An 18,264-nucleotide genomic window follows, 5' to 3' on the forward strand; every position below is an offset into this window, starting at 1 on the left:
GCGAAACAGGTGGACGACTAAGAGACCGATTCCAAGAACAACTTCGCGACTTAGAAAGGAATGGCAAGGACGCATCAAAACCAGTCGCTAGACACTATAATTTACCTAATCATTCTAAGCAATCTGCGGTGTTTCCTTACATTTAGGTAGCTCGGAAAGCCGCAAAACTCTTGAACAAAAGTTTATCTTTCAAATCGGCACTCTCAATTCCATAGGTGTCAACGAATGCTTTTCATTCTACTACTTCATTCGTGTTTTTCTCGTCACCATGTTCCCACCAATAGCGTAGCTCCACTTTCTGCATATAACCCCACAAACAACCAACAATTCCTTCTTTCGCCCTGACGAAGAGCTCACGCTCGAAACGTCAGCTTTCTAGCTCTTTACGGTGGCCAATTTACAATTTCAACCTTTTTGATACAACCAAATTATAGAGAATTGACTACCTTTTAACTGCCAATAAAGGGATGTTATTTGAATATTAATGAGTCCGAGGACGGGGAGTTAGGTAAATTCTTATCGTACGCAACAAGTATTCTCCGTTCCCCCACTCCCCCCGCGATAAGCAATAAATATACATCAGTCCCTGAAATAGTTAAAAAAAAAACAGTTTGTGTGCTGTAAAACTATAATATTGTTTGTTTACTAAGTATATCATCTGTAAGCGCGATTATACGAAGCTAGAATTCGAAGGACATGTCAAAAAAGACATATGATGTGGCAAAATTTATTTCAAATTTTTTCTATATGGTAAAATATGAAGCTTTGTATTAGTATTTCGGAAAGGAAATGTTAGTAACAGCCCGGCATTCAAATTAACAGAAAGAAATCTTGGATCCTTCTCCTCTGCTGAGGTGCATCAACGTCGACGCCTTTGTCGCCGTTTATAGACCGATTATAACGATTATACACCCCCCCTCCCCCCGTGTATAAGCCTCCGTCTGTCTTCTCTTGCTTTTAGAGATGGGAACTCTGTACTAATTGAAACTGAAATTTGAAAAAAAAATTTTCGGAACAACAATTTTATTATTTCTTTTTAATTGTCGAAGATGAGCTTTGAGGGAAAAGTCTAAAATTCCGGTTTGTTACTTTCCGGTTTCGTTCGTGTTGTTAGCTTTAGTTCTGTGCTAAATGTACTGGAATAAGGGGCCGACCATTTAAGTCTTGAGGGGAGGGGGGTGGGTGATTTTGAAAAATAAATTTCCTCCAAGCGCTTGTTGGAAGAAAAAAATTGCATGCACTCCAAATGTAGCAGAAAAAAAAGAGCATTTAGAACGGAAAATATCCTTCCCAGCAGATTGCTAGAAAAAATTTTCTTGGTGACCAGAAATCACCCACCCCCCCTTCAAAAGTTAAATGGTCGGCCCCTAAATTCGATTGATCATGACGTTTTAAAGCTTATAATTAAGAACCAGTAAATGCAAAGCGTATTGATCAGCAGTGATGTAGCTCGTCTCGTTGAGTTTTTTTCTATTCCAGTTCTTTAGTTTATAGGCCCTAAAGCTCCTTAGGAAGTTGCAAAAGCTTAGGGTTTATAAGAGGTAGTTTACGGTAGTTCATGCTTTTCACGAAATTGACCAGGTGGTTGTCAAATTAGATTGCAATTACGCGTCAGAATTGAAGTGAAAACGATATCCTGTCCAGCAAAGTTTACCCTTTCCCCCTTTACTGACCCAATACAAGACCAAGTAAGGCCTGGTCTTGGATTGGCTAATTATCTAGTTTAACAAAGTTAGATGAGCAAGAATGTTACTTAATGTGTGATATCCCTGGTTTCGGTTTAGCCTCGCGTGAGGTATTGCACAGACATCATGCAGATCATGACACAACCGAAGTCCAACCACCTCCCTCTCTCTCCTCTCCCATGTCCTCCGCTCCTCCAAGCTCTTAATTGAGAATCGTCCCTTAAACTTGGCTAAAGCACTTTATAATTTACCTGCATGGCAATACATATCCTACTATATTCAATTTTTTCTCATTCAAGATTTACATGGCCACTGCTCCAGAATACACCAACGAACAGCTGAATTATTTCCGTGTCTGCTATCTCGCCACTAATATCATTGCCGAGGGTCTGCGAGCAATCTTTAAACAGGAATGGGATGGTCGCTACAAGACAACGTTAGGTGAGTGGAAAGACGAGCCACAAAATGGTCTGGACTTCAAGAAGAGCGAATCTCCGCGTAAGCAAAGGGAAAAAAAGCCTCTTCTGGCCACCATGGTCAACGGAAACAGAGCTGAATGGGATTGCACCATGCTGTTTTACGCCATCCTTTTCTCCGATTGTATCGGGAATGGTCTGAATCCAAGTAGAAAATTAAAAGTGCATGATCTTAGAAAGTTCCGTAACGAATATTTTGCACACATGCCACATGGCAATCTCTCAGATACAGAGTTTCAAATTGCACTCAACAATGTTGACGTGTCCTTCCGAGCTCTTGGCCTCTCCACGGACCCAATTGAAGAGATTCAAAATCAGACAAGCTTCCCCACCGACGAATTGAAGAATGTGTTGAAAAGGGTTGAGGACCTAAGACAGGAAGTAGAGGTGCTCGAAGCTCAACTAAGCAAAGATATTTCTGCCTTCTGCGTCCTCCCGCCTAAACCTACACACGAAGTTGCAGATCGTGATGTTGAGGTGGCTCGAATTGTAAAGCAGTTGAAAGACCTCAAAGAGGCCAACAAGAACAGATTAAGTTACTTTTACATCTCTGGCAATCCAGGAAGTGGCAAATCTCAGTTAGCTGGTCTCGTATCGAAAAGAGTCTTCGATCAAGTTAATGAAATCCCACATTCTACATCCTTTGTAATGACAGTAAATGCTGAAAGCCCCAAGACTCTTTTAGAATCGTATGTCTCCTTTGCCCGGAAGCTTAAGTGCCCAGAATATGTCATTTCCAACACGTTTAACTCTCCCGATTTGAGCTCATACGAGAAGATTTCTCACTTGAAGACTTTAATGGGCACAAAAATCGAGCTCTACACTTCTTGGCTTCTAGTTGTTGATAACGTCAGAAGCATCTCTAACATTTATGCTCATTTGCCAGAGTCTGGAGATGAACAGTGGGCGAGGGGTCAGTTGCTGATCACGACACAAGACATCGCGTCTGTTCCGTCCACGAGTTGTTTTATTTGTCACGTCTCCGTCAGCAAAGGTGTGCAGCTTCAAGATGCGAGGTCCCTTCTAGAAAAGCTTTCTGGTATCTCAGATTGTGAGACAGACAAAGTTGCTCAAGTATTGGACTATCAGCCACTTGCCTTAGCAATTGCCGCAATCTATGTCAAGGAGGCTAAGCAGACTAATGACAATTTTGGATGGAGGAATTACCTACAAAGACTCGAGAAGGGCCAAGGAGTTGCAACTGCAAGAATTTTTGTAGAAACGAACCCAACTTACCCAAAATCTATGAATGATGTATTAGAGATAGCTGTTGAAGAAGCGATGAAGTCCAGTAACGCTGTACTCAAACACACTCTTACTTTGCTTTCCTTCTGTGTAGCACAGCCATTGAGTCTTGAGATAGCAGTGAATTACATTCGAAACGTAGAGGTAGATATGCAAGATGAAGATGACATTAGGATGAAGATTCGAAGATGCCCTCTGTTGCTGTTCGACGAAAATGAGAGTGGTGTGTATATTAGAGTACATCAGGTTACGCACGATGCCTTCAGCAATGTTGTTGGGAGAAATACTCAGGAACGTGAAGTAATAGTCTTGAAAGCGATCGTTAAAGCACTGTTCCAGTTTGTGGAAGATTATAAACTAAATGATCCAAATGACTTGAATTCAGTTGTTAAAGGAACGCGTACCGTTCCTCATTTACGAACGTTAGTAAAAGCAATTAGACAGACCTATTCCAAGGAAAATGTATCTGAAGTTGCGGAAAACGATATCTTCCATACGTCTAGTACGTTGTACTTCAACAAACTTGCGGAAACTTGCTATAAGTATTTCAAGTTCGCCGAGGCAAAAGAATATTACGAGCTGTCGTCTCGCATCCAGGTAAAAACCCTCGGACCTGAGCATGTTGATGTCGCGAAGAGGTACAACAGCCTGGGAATTATACACAGGAACCTGGGTAAACTGGGTGAGGCAAAAGAGTTTTATGATCGCGCACTGGCCATTCGTCTAAAAAAACTCGGACCTGACCATGTCGATGTCGCAAGCACGTACGAAAACCTGGGAAATGTGCATTGCAATCTGGGTGAACTGAGTCAGGCAAAAGAGTTTTATGATCGCGCACTGGCCATTCGTCTAAAAAAACTTGGACCTGACCATGTCGATGTCGCAAAGACGTACGCCAACATGGGAAGTGTGCACTACAATCTGGTTGAACTGAGTCAGGCAAAAGAGTTTTATGATCGCGCACTAGCCATTCGTCTGAAAAAACGCGGACCGGACCATGTTGATCTTGCAAACACGTACAACAACCTTGGATGTGTGCACAGCAACCTTGGTGAACTGAGTCAGGCAAAAGAGTTTCATCATCGCGCACTGGCGATTTGTCTAAAAAAACTCGGACCTGACCATGTCGATGTCGCAAGCACGTACGAAAACCTGGGAAATGTGCACAGGAACCTGGGTGAACTGAGTCAGGCAAAAGAGTTTTATGATCGCGCACTAGCCATTCGTCTAAAACAACTTGGACCTCACCATGTCGATGTCGCAAAGACGTACGCCAACCTGGGAAATGTGCACAGCAACCTGGGTGAACTGAGTCAGGCAAAAGAGTTTTATGATCGCGCACTGGCCATTCGTCTAAAAAAACTTGGACCTGACCATGTCGATGTCGCAGCGACGTACGCCAACCTGGGAAGTGTGCACTACAATCTGGGTGAACTGAGTCAGGCAATAAAGTTTCATCATCGCGCACTGGCCATTAGCCGTAAAAAACTCGGACCTGAGCATGTCATTGTCGCAAGCGTGTACAACAACATGGGAAGTGTTCATTACAACCTTGGTGAACTGAGTCAGGCAAAAGAGTTTTATGATCGCTCAGTAGGCATTTATCTGGAAAAACGCGGACCTGACCATGTTGATCTTGCAAGCACGTACAACAACCTTGGATGTGTGCACAGGAACCTGGGTGAACTGAGTCAGGCAAAAGAGTTTCATGATCGCGCACTGGCGATTTATCTAAAAAAACTCGGACCTGACCATGTCGATGTCGCAAGCACGTACGAAAACCTGGGAAATGTGCATTGCAATCTGGGTGAACTGAGTCAGGCAAAAGAGTTTCATGATCGCGCACTGACCATTCGTTTAAAAATACTCGGACCTGACCATGTTGATGTCGCAAGCACGTACCACAACCTGGGAATTGTGTACCGCAAACTGGGTGACGTTAAAAAGGGAAAAGAGTATGATGATCGCGCACTGGCCAATCTTTCTAAAACGCCTGGACCTGAGGTCGTTATTCGGTGGCCCACGCGTGGTATTGGAAAACGAAGCAATGCTTCAGTGCATTCTGGATTCGGAACCAAATTTAATTTTCTGTTCTGACATGTGGGAAAAATGTTCACAGTTCTACGAGTGATCGAAAAGAAAATTCATAAATTCCCACGCAGAGCTCTCTTTAGTGTAAGGTTTGTAGAACAGTTCTGTGTCTTGATGTCGGGGTGTGGATTTTATGAGTTTTTTTACTTTCCATGTGTTACGATTCAGCTCACGTTTACTCTGACGTAGGCTTGGTCTCTGTTTACACGAGAAAGACACGAAACAGTTTTAGAAATCTAATTTTACCTCGGGTAAAGTACTCATACTGACGACGTTAGTTTATTTTCAGTGCGGAAAGACTTGAGAATATTCTACATTGCGAATTTCAGCACTGCTCCTCTCTCAGTTCTTATGATAACAAAATAAGACAAACAAATGCAACTACTGAGTTATCTAGTTTTTCATCCACTGAACTCCCAGGTATATATGCATTTCTTTCAATGTTCACATGTCAATTATTATTTTATTCTGTCTCTTTTTCAATTTGTTTTCCGAGAGTTACATATAGATTATCTGTAAAGTGCCACCCTCAGTAATGAAAGATTGTAAATAGAATGGGAAAAGTGGTAAGTTTTTTTAGCTCCATGAAGAAATGGGGAAAAACGCTTTTTGTATCTTATCACGAGCGTGGGACAAAGAAACAATGCTGAGTCCCAGGCCCTCAGTCCTTCGGAATCCGCGCTTTGATGCTCTAGCACTGAGTCACAGTGACTCTACGATGACCATTAGGCCCATTACGAAGTTCATTTATGACACGCGTCCTACATACTGCTGGGATCGGCAACGTCGATAGCATCATGTTTTGTAAGAAAGACTATCACAGGATCAATTCTTGTTTATTTTCTAAAGAACTGCCTTGGACATTCCAGGAGCGAAGGAAGTGACATTTTTGTCGTGTATCTTGTATTGAACAATTTTTGAGCTGTGCTTAGTGTTCCTCTGGTCTCTTCTAGTTATGGTTAACTGAAAACAAGAAAATAAAAAAAAATTCAACTTTCCATACCTGTTGTGATCTACCTACAATTTAAGAAGGAGAATTTACCGTTTGACTCCCAAGATCTGGTCGTTAATTCTCCCCTCTAGCCGTTACATATTTCCTTGTAAATAAGTTGCCAGAATTTAGTGTAAATCAAGAAAACAACTTCTACCTGATATGAGTATTCTCATTACCTGTTTGCAGGATAATGTATGAATATTGTAGGGAGAACTTACATGTTGATCACTTCTGGGAGTCAAAGGATTAAATGCAGAAGCCAGACCTATTTATATTCCGCTGGGGAAACACAGTGGATTATCTTCTTTAGAGAAAAAAAATACTTCATAATTGGCCTATCCAGCACCTGTGATTACATTAGTATTAGTATATAGTATTTATTTATTTGTTTAAGCAGGTTGATTAATTGCCAGCTTAGCTGATGTAGACCTGCTGTATTAACTCACCCATTCCATCCCAGGGGAGGACATCCATCACACAGTAATCTCGTGCGTGGGAATCAACGTCTCCTACCCTTAACCCTGCAGGAGACGAGACCTCCATTTACTTGTCCCCATCCGAGAAGACTAGAATATCTAACCATTTCTTGATGTTATAGAAATGTAGCATATTCTACTCAATTATTTTAAGACCCTGAGTGTTGGTCTGGCCGGGGCACGAACCCTCAACCTCCCGCTCAACAGTCCAGCGCTCTATCCATCGAGCTAAGCAGGAGGCGGTTTAGCTACCAAATAGATTCCTTGTTAGCCTGGGTCCGCTTAGTAACAGATCTCAGTCATGATGTCAAAAAAGTGGCACTAAATGAGGTGTAGCTGAGTGTGTCACTAATGTTTTACCACGTTTTGACATCTTATGAACTCTATTACAGTGCAAACCACACGGTACTTGCAATCTGTTTGTTTTATATGATTAGAACATTCAACCCTAATAGTGTATGTGCAAATTTCTCAGTGTAGTAGAAGAAACATGTTCTAATTTCCACCCTTTGCCCTGGTCTGGGCTTAATGTAGTTATACTTACTAAGGATGACTCTTCTGATGTGTTTCAAATAATTTTGAGGGTGTTCCTCAGGTTTTATCTCCCCCACTACTAACCTGTCCGTGCACATCTTTACAATAACCACTGGTAAGCCCTTTGACTTGAAACTCCATATTGGCAAGGTAACACAGCTGTTTCCATAGCAACTGGGATTCCTCATCATCAGCATCATTGTCACTATGTACAAGTGTCACCAGGCAACCATCTGACTGAAAGTGAAATAGCAATCAAATTTTTATCATAACATTGACTGTGATGCAAGTCTTGACAGGAAGACTCCAGTAAATCAGCACTGAGTTTACTGCTAATTCCACTCAATTCTCCTTTGTCCCAACTGGATTAGGGAAAAAAGCTGAGGAATTTGAAAAGCTAGAGATGGAAGACTTATTGCACACCAAAACTAAGGACATACTGTAGTCTTGTTCAAGTTTCCCAAAATGTCCTTTGTGTAGTTCATTAGCACGAGCAGATCTCAATCTAATTACAGTCTGTCATGTACCAGCCGTCAATTTTTGATACCAGACTGCATGGCTAACCATTAGTTAACCCTTTTACCCTCATAGGTGACCACAATATCAACTAACTATATCCAAGCAAACAACTGACGAGAAAAAAGAAATGAAAATATTAATAAGGGTGTTATTATCTGACCTACTAACAAATTCTCTGAATTGACATCAGAAGAGTTGTACAACAGACAGTAAGGAGGATTACTGATCAGATCTTGGGAGTGAAAAGTTTGAAAAAGAAAACCTAAACAAGGAGAAGTTTCTGAATTGATGGAGAATTCATTTGACTAGAGTCCTCCAGTGCCGCCAAATACAGGATTCAAATATCTTGAAATGGTACTTTGTGACATTACATACCACAGTTGGCAAGTGACACATCAGAACAGCACAGTAGTGTATGAAATTGGTGATTTGCTGAAGATGAACTCCAATGGAGAGAAGACCTGTTAGATCATCAATCAGAAGCAAACAGGGCTTTGTTTCATCACCCAAAGATGACTTGATTCTGTTGTATAATGGCTGAAGAGTAAATGTTTGGGCTCTATGGAAACAAATTAAAAATGAAATTTGTTTTTAACCTTCAATTAACAAAAAACATTTTAGAAAGTGGTTGGCCATGTATTGTTAGAATTGGAACTCCACAGTCCATAGTAAAAAATGTATGTCTACAGTGGCAGACGAGAAATAAGGTTGTTTCTACCTTTCTTGTTAGGAGCATTTTAACAGATTTCCTTGCATAGTTTGTTTATCTATAATGGCTTCAGGAAAATAGGAGTTGATGCTACCCTTCCTGCTAAGAGCATATTTCTTGGTTTCCTGGAAAAGTTTGTCCATCTATACTTCTGAGACTAATGTGGGAGAATCAGCCATTACCACACCTTTTGATCAGGAAGTCAGGAAATTGCTCTCTTTTCCTATGCATTAGGGGTAATCTTATCTTTATGGTATAATACTCCAAACATCGGTGACTAATTAATTCAGGAAATGCAATGAAATTGTCACTTAGGGCAAACACTCTATTAGATTTCTAGGGTCCAGGCTATGGACAAAATTACCCAAGAGTATAAGGGAGGTCGAGACCCTCAAGTTGTTCAAAGGCAAGATATGCCAACTCAGTAGAAGTATGCTCTTGGATGATGGCTGCACATGCTGTAGCCTCTACTCCTCTTGAATTTTTATATTTTTATTACAAATCCCGTAACTAGTTAACCATAGATTTTCTCTTAGTTTTAATATATATACTACAACTGTAAATAGCTCCTAATCTTTTTTCTTTTTTAGTGTCCCCAAATTAGTAAGGGATTTTTCCCTAGCTAGACAGCTCTTGACACTTAATAAAGTTTTACTACTACTGCTACTACTACTACTACTACTACTACTACTACTAATTCCATTTTTGAAAAGAACTGAATTAAGTTATTCTGTTTGTAAACTACTCAAGAGAGCAGATACACTTATCACCTAGACTGAGGGCAATATTGCAATGCGAGAGCCACCCTCTTCTGTCTAATTTACAAGACAAGAATTACTAATTGGATAGTGGGAGTTGAACCCGGTTAACCTACATTATAATTTCTCTACTCATTTTTTTGTTTTGTACTTCAGTTTAGATGATCAGGTGCATTGACTGACAATCCAGATACAGGAGCAACTTTGGAATTTTGCGACCAGTCATCAGAGCAGCTCCTGATTAAAATTTTTTGGAAAGACCTCAAATACGTTTTGAAACCTTTTACAGTGGAGAAGGAAATTGGACACTCTACATAATTCAGAATTAACTGCAAAAAGACTTACCTGACATTTATAAAAGGGTTGCTTCTATCTGAATTTTTGTTTCCTAATGTACTACTTTGTGAGTTTTTGAAGGTATCTTGCTGCCTTTCATCAGCTAAAGCTTCTGATATACAGCTTAAGCCATCTATATATGTCACCTGGCCACTTTCACAGATACTGCTCAGGTTTATACCCTGAATAATGAAGTTTAAAAAGAAGACAATTAAAAGTGGGTTAGGAATTGCTAAATAAATTTAGATGTTTTAAGTCATTCAATTTCTGGTGAAAGAAGCTGAGAAGGTGAGGAGAGGAGAACCCTCTTTTGATCAAAAATGAAAGAAATGGAAGAAATAGAAGAAATGAAAGAAATGAAATGGAAGAAATGAAAGAAATGGAAGAAATGGAAGAAATGAAGGAAATGAAAAAAAAAGGAAGATATGAAAGAAATGGAAGAAATGAAAGAAGTGAAAAAAAAAAAAAGAAAGAATGATTCATACACACTCATAACTGGTAGCCAGTGAGTTAGACACTGGTAGGTACTAACTAGATGTATATGCAAAAAAAAACAATGCCAAATACATGCTCATAATTATGAAAAGGATGATAAAAATCCTGATGTAAACTTGTTGGTATCACCTAAAAAAATTTTCTTAATTATGCTACATTGGGTCTGACTGTCCCTTCAAGATTTTAAAAAATTGAAATCATGGTAAATAAATTATCAATTATGTCAATTCTACATTAAGTTAAAAATATAGACAGGTCTAGTCCTCACCAATTTCTGTGCAACATTACTGTAATGAGAAAAAGACTGGACCAAGGCAACAAAAAGTACTTTGAAACCTCCTAAAAAAAAACAGAAAACAAACAAAGTTCTGCATTTCTATAAAAATACAGTGCAGTGGAACTTTCTCCCACTGGGGAAACTCTTGAGATCACAAAGATGTGTCTCCTGAATTATAGGGGACCGGTATATTTATCCTTCACAAGTGACAGAAGAGGGGGGAACACAAGTGACTGAGGATAGGGGTCTTCACAAGTGACTGAGGATAGGGGTCCTCACAAGTGACTGAGGATAGGGGTCCTCACAAGTGACGGAGGATAGGGGTCCTCACAAGTGACGGAGGATAGGGGTCCTCACAAGTGACGGAGGATAGGGGTCCTCACAAGTGACTGAGGATAGGGGTCCTCACAAGTGACTGAGGATAGGGGTCTTCACAAGTGACTGAGGATAGGGGTCTTCACAAGTGACTGAGGATAGGGGTCCTCACAAGTGACTGAGGATAGGGGTCTTCACAAGTGACTGAGGATAGGGGTCTTCACAAGTGACTGAGGATAGGGGTCCTCACAAGTGACTGAGGATAGGGGTCTTCACAAGTGACTGAGGATAGGGGTCCTCACAAGTGACTGAGGATAGGGGTCTTCACAAGTGACTGAGGATAGGGGTCCTCACAAGTGACTGAGGATAGGGGTCCTCACAAGTGACTGAGGATAGGGGTCCTCACAAGTGACTGAGGATAGGGGTCTTCACAAGTGACTGAGGATAGGGGTCCTTACAAGTGACTGAGGATAGGGGTCTTCACAAGTGACTGAGGATAGGGGTCCTCACAAGTGACTGAGGATAGGGGTCCTCACAAGTGACTGAGGATAGGGGTCTTCACAAGTGACTGAGGATAGGGGTCTTCACAAGTGACTGAGGATAGGGGTCTTCACTAGTGACTGAGGATAGGGGTCTTCACAAGTGACTGAGGATAGGGGTCTTCACAAGTGACTGAGGATAGGGGTCTTCACAAGTGACTGAGGATAGGGGTCCTCACAAGTGACTGAGGATAGGGGTCCTCACAAGTGACTGAGGATAGGGGTCCTCACAAGTGACTGAGGATAGGGGTCCTCACAAGTGACTGAGGATAGGGGTCTTCACAAGTGACTGAGGATAGGGGTCTTCACAAGTGACTGAGGATAGGGGTCTTCACAAGTGACTGAGGATAGGGGTCTTCACAAGTGGCTGAGGATAGGGGTCTTCACAAGTGACTGAGGATAGGGGTCCTCACAAGTGACTGAGGATAGGGGTCCTCACAAGTGACTGAGGATAGGGGTCTTCACAAGTGACTGAGGATAGGGGTCTTCACAAGTGACTGAGGATAGGGGTCTTCACTAGTGACTGAGGATAGGGGTCTTCACTAGTGACTGAGGATAGGGGTCTTCACAAGTGACTGAGGATAGGGGTCTTCACAAGTGACTGAGGATAGGGGTCCTCACAAGTGACTGAGGATAGGGGTCCTCACAAGTGACTGAGGATAGGGGTCCTCACAAGTGACTGAGGATAGGGGTCCTCACAAGTGACTGAGGATAGGGGTCTTCACAAGTGACTGAGGATAGGGGTCTTCACAAGTGACTGAGGATAGGGGTCTTCACAAGTGACTGAGGATAGGGGTCTTCACAAGTGACTGAGGATAGGGGTCTTCACAAGTGACTGAGGATAGGGGTCTTCACAAGTGGCTGAGGATAGGGGTCTTCACAAGTGACTGAGGATAGGGGTCCTCACAAGTGACTGAGGATAGGGGTCCTCACAAGTGACTGAGGATAGGGGTCTTCACAAGTGACTGAGGATAGGGGTCTTCACAAGTGACTGAGGATAGGGGTCTTCACAAGTGACTGAGGATAGGGGTCTTCACAAGTGACTGAGGATAGGGGTCTTCACAAGTGACTGAGGATAGGGGTCCTCACAAGTGACTGAGGATAGGGGTCCTCACAAGTGACTGAGGATAGGGGTCCTCACAAGTGACTGAGGATAGGGGTCCTCACAAGTGACTGAGGATAGGGGTCTTCACAAGTGACTGAGGATAGGGGTCTTCACAAGTGACTGAGGATAGGGGTCTTCACAAGTGACTGAGGATAGGGGTCTTCACAAGTGACTGAGGATAGGGGTCTTCACAAGTGGCTGAGGATAGGGGTCTTCACAAGTGACAGGTCCTACTTTGGTGACTTTCTAGAACATGGGAGCGATTCAAGCAAGGATCCTATGATAAAACATTTTTGAAATTTATCATAATGATAAATTACACCACTTGTTCATGAAGTGTGCTCTTTTTTAAGGAAATTTGAAGGTAGTATCATGCAGAATAAGCAGTCTGGGCTAGTGTAGAATGTGTATCATTAACAGTTGCAGCTCAGTAATCATAGACTTCTGAACAAATTAACTCCACACACCTTTAATATATAAGGATAAGAAGTGATGAACGAGAAAGCTTTCATCATTTTGACAATCTGTTATCAGCAAGAACTTTCTCTGTAGACCATAAATCATAAGAATTCTGTAAAACATTAGAATTGTAGTACCAGTATTTCAATCAATTCCATGTTTTTTCATTTGATAAATCCTTTTTTTTACATAACACCATTGTCAAATATGATATCATGGGGTCCCCACTGATTGTGCTTTTGAAGAGGGATGGCAGGGGGGGGGGAAGGGGGATATGAAGGGTTCCTTAAAAATCAACAGTATGAAGTTGACCACACCACAGGTGTGATGTATAATGAGTCCAAAGTAACTTTGATTAACAGCTAGTGACAACTTAGCCTCTAATTTATCTCCTCTTTGCAAGATTTTATATTCTATTGCACTGGGATACAAAATCGTTTTCCTTCAAACTACCTTATCTTTTTTTATCTGGGTTAAGGCTCAAACATACACCTCCTTGGTAAGACCTAAGAATTAAGGCTCAAGCATTAAGACTTATTTTAGAATATGGAAGTACTGCATGGGATCCTTACAGGGTGTACCAAAATAACTGGCTCAAACAAGTACAGCGGCGTGCTGCAAGTTTTGCTACTAAAACACATTCAAGACAGGAAGGCTGTGTTACCCAAGCATTAAACCATCTTACTTGGCCAACAGTTAATTTAGAGCACAGAAGGAAAGTGAACAGACTAACTTTAATGTACAAGACACTACATGCCTAAGCAGCTATCAAATGAATATACTGTACCACCTTATGTGAAACATACAACTGTAATGAAAACTAGAAGCTTTGATCACATTATGTGATGAGTATAAATACAGTTTTTTGGCCTAGAACAATCAATGAATGGAATAGTTTACCATCAAATATCATAAGTATGACTTCACCAAGTATAACTTTAAAGTGGCTGTGTATAATTATCTCTCTGCTTAAGTTTTAGCTCTACCAATTTCTATTTATTTTAGAATTGCTGTTTCGAAATTATTTGTTACTTAGCTGCACATACATTCATACACATTTATTCATTCTTATCTTTGCACTTCGCACTGGAATTTTCTGTATGTCCTCATAGGATTTTGCAAATAAAGTATGTAGATGTAGATGTAGATGTCTGTTAGATTGTATAGCGAGTTCTGAAAGGCTATTGAGGTAGGAAATAATTCTTCCAATTCCCCAATTTGCTAAAATTTCTACCTCTGGCTTAGTGTTTACCCCAACCCTTATTGCTGCAGAAATCCCAGGGATTGTACGATCGAGACCCACGATGAAGCCAAACACCTATCCTTATCCTGAAGATTATACTTCCCTATTTCTGAGGTATCCGTGGTTTGTCACTGAAATTCACTTTGTAACATTTTAATCCACAAGATCTACAAATTTTCAACTTGAAATTATTAATCTAAGGTTTACAAACATAAAAAATGATTTCTCAAACAAAGCGTAACAGTGTGTCTACATTCCCCACGGTGGTGTTGGAGCTGATAAATGCGATTTCGTATATGTGCAGGATCCTTCGCAGTAAAGCACTATTGAAGCAATAGTGAAAATTTTCACTATTGCTTAAATAGTGCTTACTGCGAAGGATCGTGCACATATACGTTTCATAACCGCAGTTCATATATATGTATTTCATATATATTTGTTTTTTAAATGCGATTTCATTAACAACAAAAAATAAACACATCTATGAGAACTGGAAAATCACTGGTTCATTACACTCTTTGTTTACCTTCTTACCTTTGGTGGAGACTTTTCGCTGAAATCTGTCAAAGAATTTAAATTTCCAAAGATGATTGGAAATCGAGCAATTTTGAGTCCTGAGGCTGCGCTATGTAATACCAATTGAATTGTCCTTTTTCACCCTGTATATGCAATGAAAGTTTTGCTTTGCAGTTGAAAATTTTCGGACAATATTCAGATCTCTGGCAGAGGTTCAAGATAAGTCTATGTCTTAAGCTCTTGAAAATATATGTGGACTCAAACAACTACTTTTTTCAATTAGTTATTCGTGAAAAGGGCGAGAACTGGCCATAAGCAGTATTCTACAATTGATAGATGAGGGATTTTATGGGCACCGAGTGCAGAGAAATTAATATTTGTCAGAGTTGACAGTTGGTAAAACCATACAGTTGCAGCACGATCCATCTTGTCTATTGGACGTAGGTTATGCGCTTTTGTTCAAACTCTGTTGCACCACTTGATCAGTCTTATAATCCTGGTGGAATTTTGTTGAAATGACAAGGAGAAGTTGTTGATAATTTTTTAGGGAGGCAATGTGCAGGAAGTACTTAGAGCCCAGTGTATAGTTTAAGTCTTCCTTCCAATTGCCATAAACTGTAACTACTAACAGTCAAAAATCAGGACAACATCTATCATTTCAAATGAACAAAGGCTGATAGTTTCTAAAGAAACTGTTTGGGGTTGCGTCGGTGGGGGTAACGAAATAATTTGAATATATCAACAAAGTTGAAATGGTAAATTGGCCACCGTTACGATTAGAATCGTAATCGTAACGGTGGCCAATTTACCATTTCAACTTTGTTGATATATTCAAATTATATCAAATCAAAGGTTACCCTTTCTGACTCCACTGACTCCATGTAGAAGTACTCAGTATAAGGCTTGATATAAATGGATTTACTAACGAACTCTTATCAAATTTTGTCTAATGCAACAAATTAAAGTAAAATAAGCCGGAAAGTTGCTTAAATGTAGAGGTTACATGCGTGTTACGGTTTAGTATAGCGTGTGCGCACAGACATCACGCAAAGTTGGTCTCGCATCACGCAATCTTCGAGGAAGTGTTTGCCTGGTGATTATTCAAAACAAATCAGCTTTTGTGACGGTTCGACGCGCATTCTTAACTTTAGTTTGCGGAAAGGCCTTCATCATAAGCGGTTCTGTAAGAGCGTTTATTCGAAGAAGTTTTGAACAGCGACAGCCGGCTACTACAAGGTCTGATCCTGTTAGACCTCTCTCCTGGTCGGTTCGTTCATGGCCAAAAAACGTTCGGGCCACAGCGGACTATCTTTTCACAAAGTTTTGATAAGACCCTGTGGGCATCATGTGATCATGCGATCAACAGAAGCAAAACTCATTTGCTTTTGCTTTCGATTTCCACCCCGGATAAAACGTAAGCCCGATTTTACTTCAGTCTTTGAAAATAATTCCAAAGAGCAGTTATTGCGTGATACACTTACAGAAACGTTTGACAAGTGAGTTATAATAAATTTATTGTTTATATTAAGTACAGTCGGAGGGTTTCTTTGCTTTAGAGTTCAAGGAATACATGCATCATTGCTCAGGCAATATCTGCGCCCGCAGCAAGAAATTTTTCGAATTCAAAAGAAAGTTTTAAATTTCTGGCGTCCATCTTCGACTATGTCTACGCAAGAGGAAGTCTTTCTTACGGAAATCACCAGAAGAGAGTTAGAAGAAAAATAATATAATGTTGACAACAATACTTTTAAGTCAATAAGCAATGATGAACTACCGGACTTAATTCTGGAATTAAACCATGAAGGAGCAGTGCATATCGACTTCAGTTCTATGCGTGCGATCAAAATCTGTTTAGAATTCTCAGAGTTATTGTTCTATGGTCTCTATTTTTATAATTATGTCTAAATTAACAGAAGTCGTGAATGGAAATAGTCAATTCAAAGACTTTTCGTCTTCCCCACGGTTTCCTTGTTTCGATTTACATTCATAACCATTTGATGACTATGCTGCCTTACATTTCCAAGCCTTCAACAATGTCCATGTCATTCGCGATTTCATGTTATAACATTTTATGGCAATCACGGAGGATGTCACAGATCTAGATTAATGGTAGGTTGGTGATTCTTGTCGTGGATTATCAAGTTTCGATTTTTCTGCAGATTTGAACAATTTTCAACTGAATGTCGAAAATGATCCGGGACCTCCTTGGTTAAGCTTCACTGCGCTCAGTGATTGGTTAAAAAAAGAACTCATCCCACTCTAGTTTATATCGTTAGAATTTACCAAAACCTGGAAAGTGTGCACCTCACCCTGGGGGAATTGTGTCGGGGAAAAGAGTATGTTACTTTCGTGGTAAAGGTTTTAAAAGGTTTTTCTTGTACATGTATTACGATTCTGCTCATGTTATTCTTTGAGTGAAAGCTACCCACCTTTGTAAAGTTTCTCAGATTAGAAATAGCACACAAACTGCAGTCATGACGAGCTTTGCTCAAGAAAAAAATTCTCAGCAGGCATCTTAAACTGATGCCGAGGTTTGGGGAAGAAGGCGTTGGGTGGATGTCATCACATAATTACACCACAATGTAATTATACAGATTAGCGCCCACGAATCCACGAGAGATACGCGATTGCGTGCGAGTTAACGCGGGGTCATCTGTTGGCGATGAAAATCAAAATCATGAAATGAAATGAAGTTTGTTGTGCGCGTAATGGTCATAAAATACTGCGTTTTCTCTGTTTCTGCCTGTTTCCTTATAACGACATTTTTAATCACGTAGTCTTTCAAAGATCCTTCCTTTTCTCAGAAGAGGCAATACCGGCGAGGCGCCGTATTCGAAAAAGCCTCTCTTTCGATTATTTAGGTATGATTCTTTCGCTTGGTTTGCCATAAGACAGTAACAAAAGATATCGCAATTTTCATGTGCCGTACGACCTGAATAACAACCGTATCGAATTTCCAGTATAGCGTCACTTGGTGGATCGATCAGTGTTCACGCTGTGCGACCGTAGTACACGATGTTATTGTTTTGGTACAAAACCTGTGGCGGCCGCACGACTTGGCCTCGTATCCTGGTTAAATTCTTAACAATATTATAATATTAAACCTCGACGAGATTTTTCATGTCGAAATGTCGAAAGCATCATGTTTTCGATTTCGAAACCATTCGAAGTGAAGTCATAGAGGCAGTCGGATTTTCGACGTGCGGCTTTCCACCGGCTAACTTAACCACGCAGAGTCTTTGCAGGATTACAAGTGCCACACTTGACCCTTGCAAGCATTGGTATCTACTTTTGAAAGAGGTATGTGACGTTCCTTTGCGTAAATATTTCATATGCGATGTATTTAAGATATTTCCCGACGAAATCCAAAGTGTGGCGACGCGGGAACTTCAGCCGACCAAATCATCGTTCGGAGTAGTGGGGTTAGCCAGGATTCCGACCTCGTTCACGTTGTGTTCACGTTCGGTCTAATAGCTGGTCTATCTTCTTCGT

The 18,264-nt window shown here is 40.6% G+C and overlaps 2 protein-coding genes across 4 annotated transcripts in view; one reads left to right on the forward strand and one right to left on the reverse strand.

Moving 5' to 3' along the window:
- LOC148739328 (uncharacterized) overlaps positions 1-6,495 on the forward strand; it is a 78,450-nt gene extending 71,955 nt beyond the window's left edge. For all 3 annotated transcript variants that reach the window (XM_088751112.1, XM_088751111.1, XM_088751113.1), the window contains one exon: positions 1,985-6,495. In XM_088751112.1, the coding sequence (XP_088607238.1) occupies positions 1,985-5,503 (3,519 nt within the window). In that variant the 3' untranslated portion in view covers positions 5,504-6,495. The remainder of the gene's footprint in view (positions 1-1,984) is intronic.
- Positions 5,745-14,907, reverse strand: LOC148739332 (elongator complex protein 6-like; the record flags this gene model as incomplete). Its single annotated transcript, XM_088749460.1, has 7 exons — positions 5,745-6,460; positions 7,586-7,738; positions 8,396-8,579; positions 9,833-10,005; positions 10,587-10,657; positions 13,022-13,100; positions 14,791-14,907. Coding segments are annotated over 7 exons (897 nt in total), but the record flags the coding sequence as incomplete, so codon positions are not given.
- Between the last annotated feature and the right edge of the window lie 3,357 nt (positions 14,908-18,264).

The sequence above is a fragment of the Stylophora pistillata genome, chromosome 2 (genome assembly GCF_964205215.1).
Source record: "Stylophora pistillata chromosome 2, jaStyPist1.2, whole genome shotgun sequence".
Lineage (NCBI taxonomy): Eukaryota > Metazoa > Cnidaria > Anthozoa > Scleractinia > Pocilloporidae > Stylophora > Stylophora pistillata.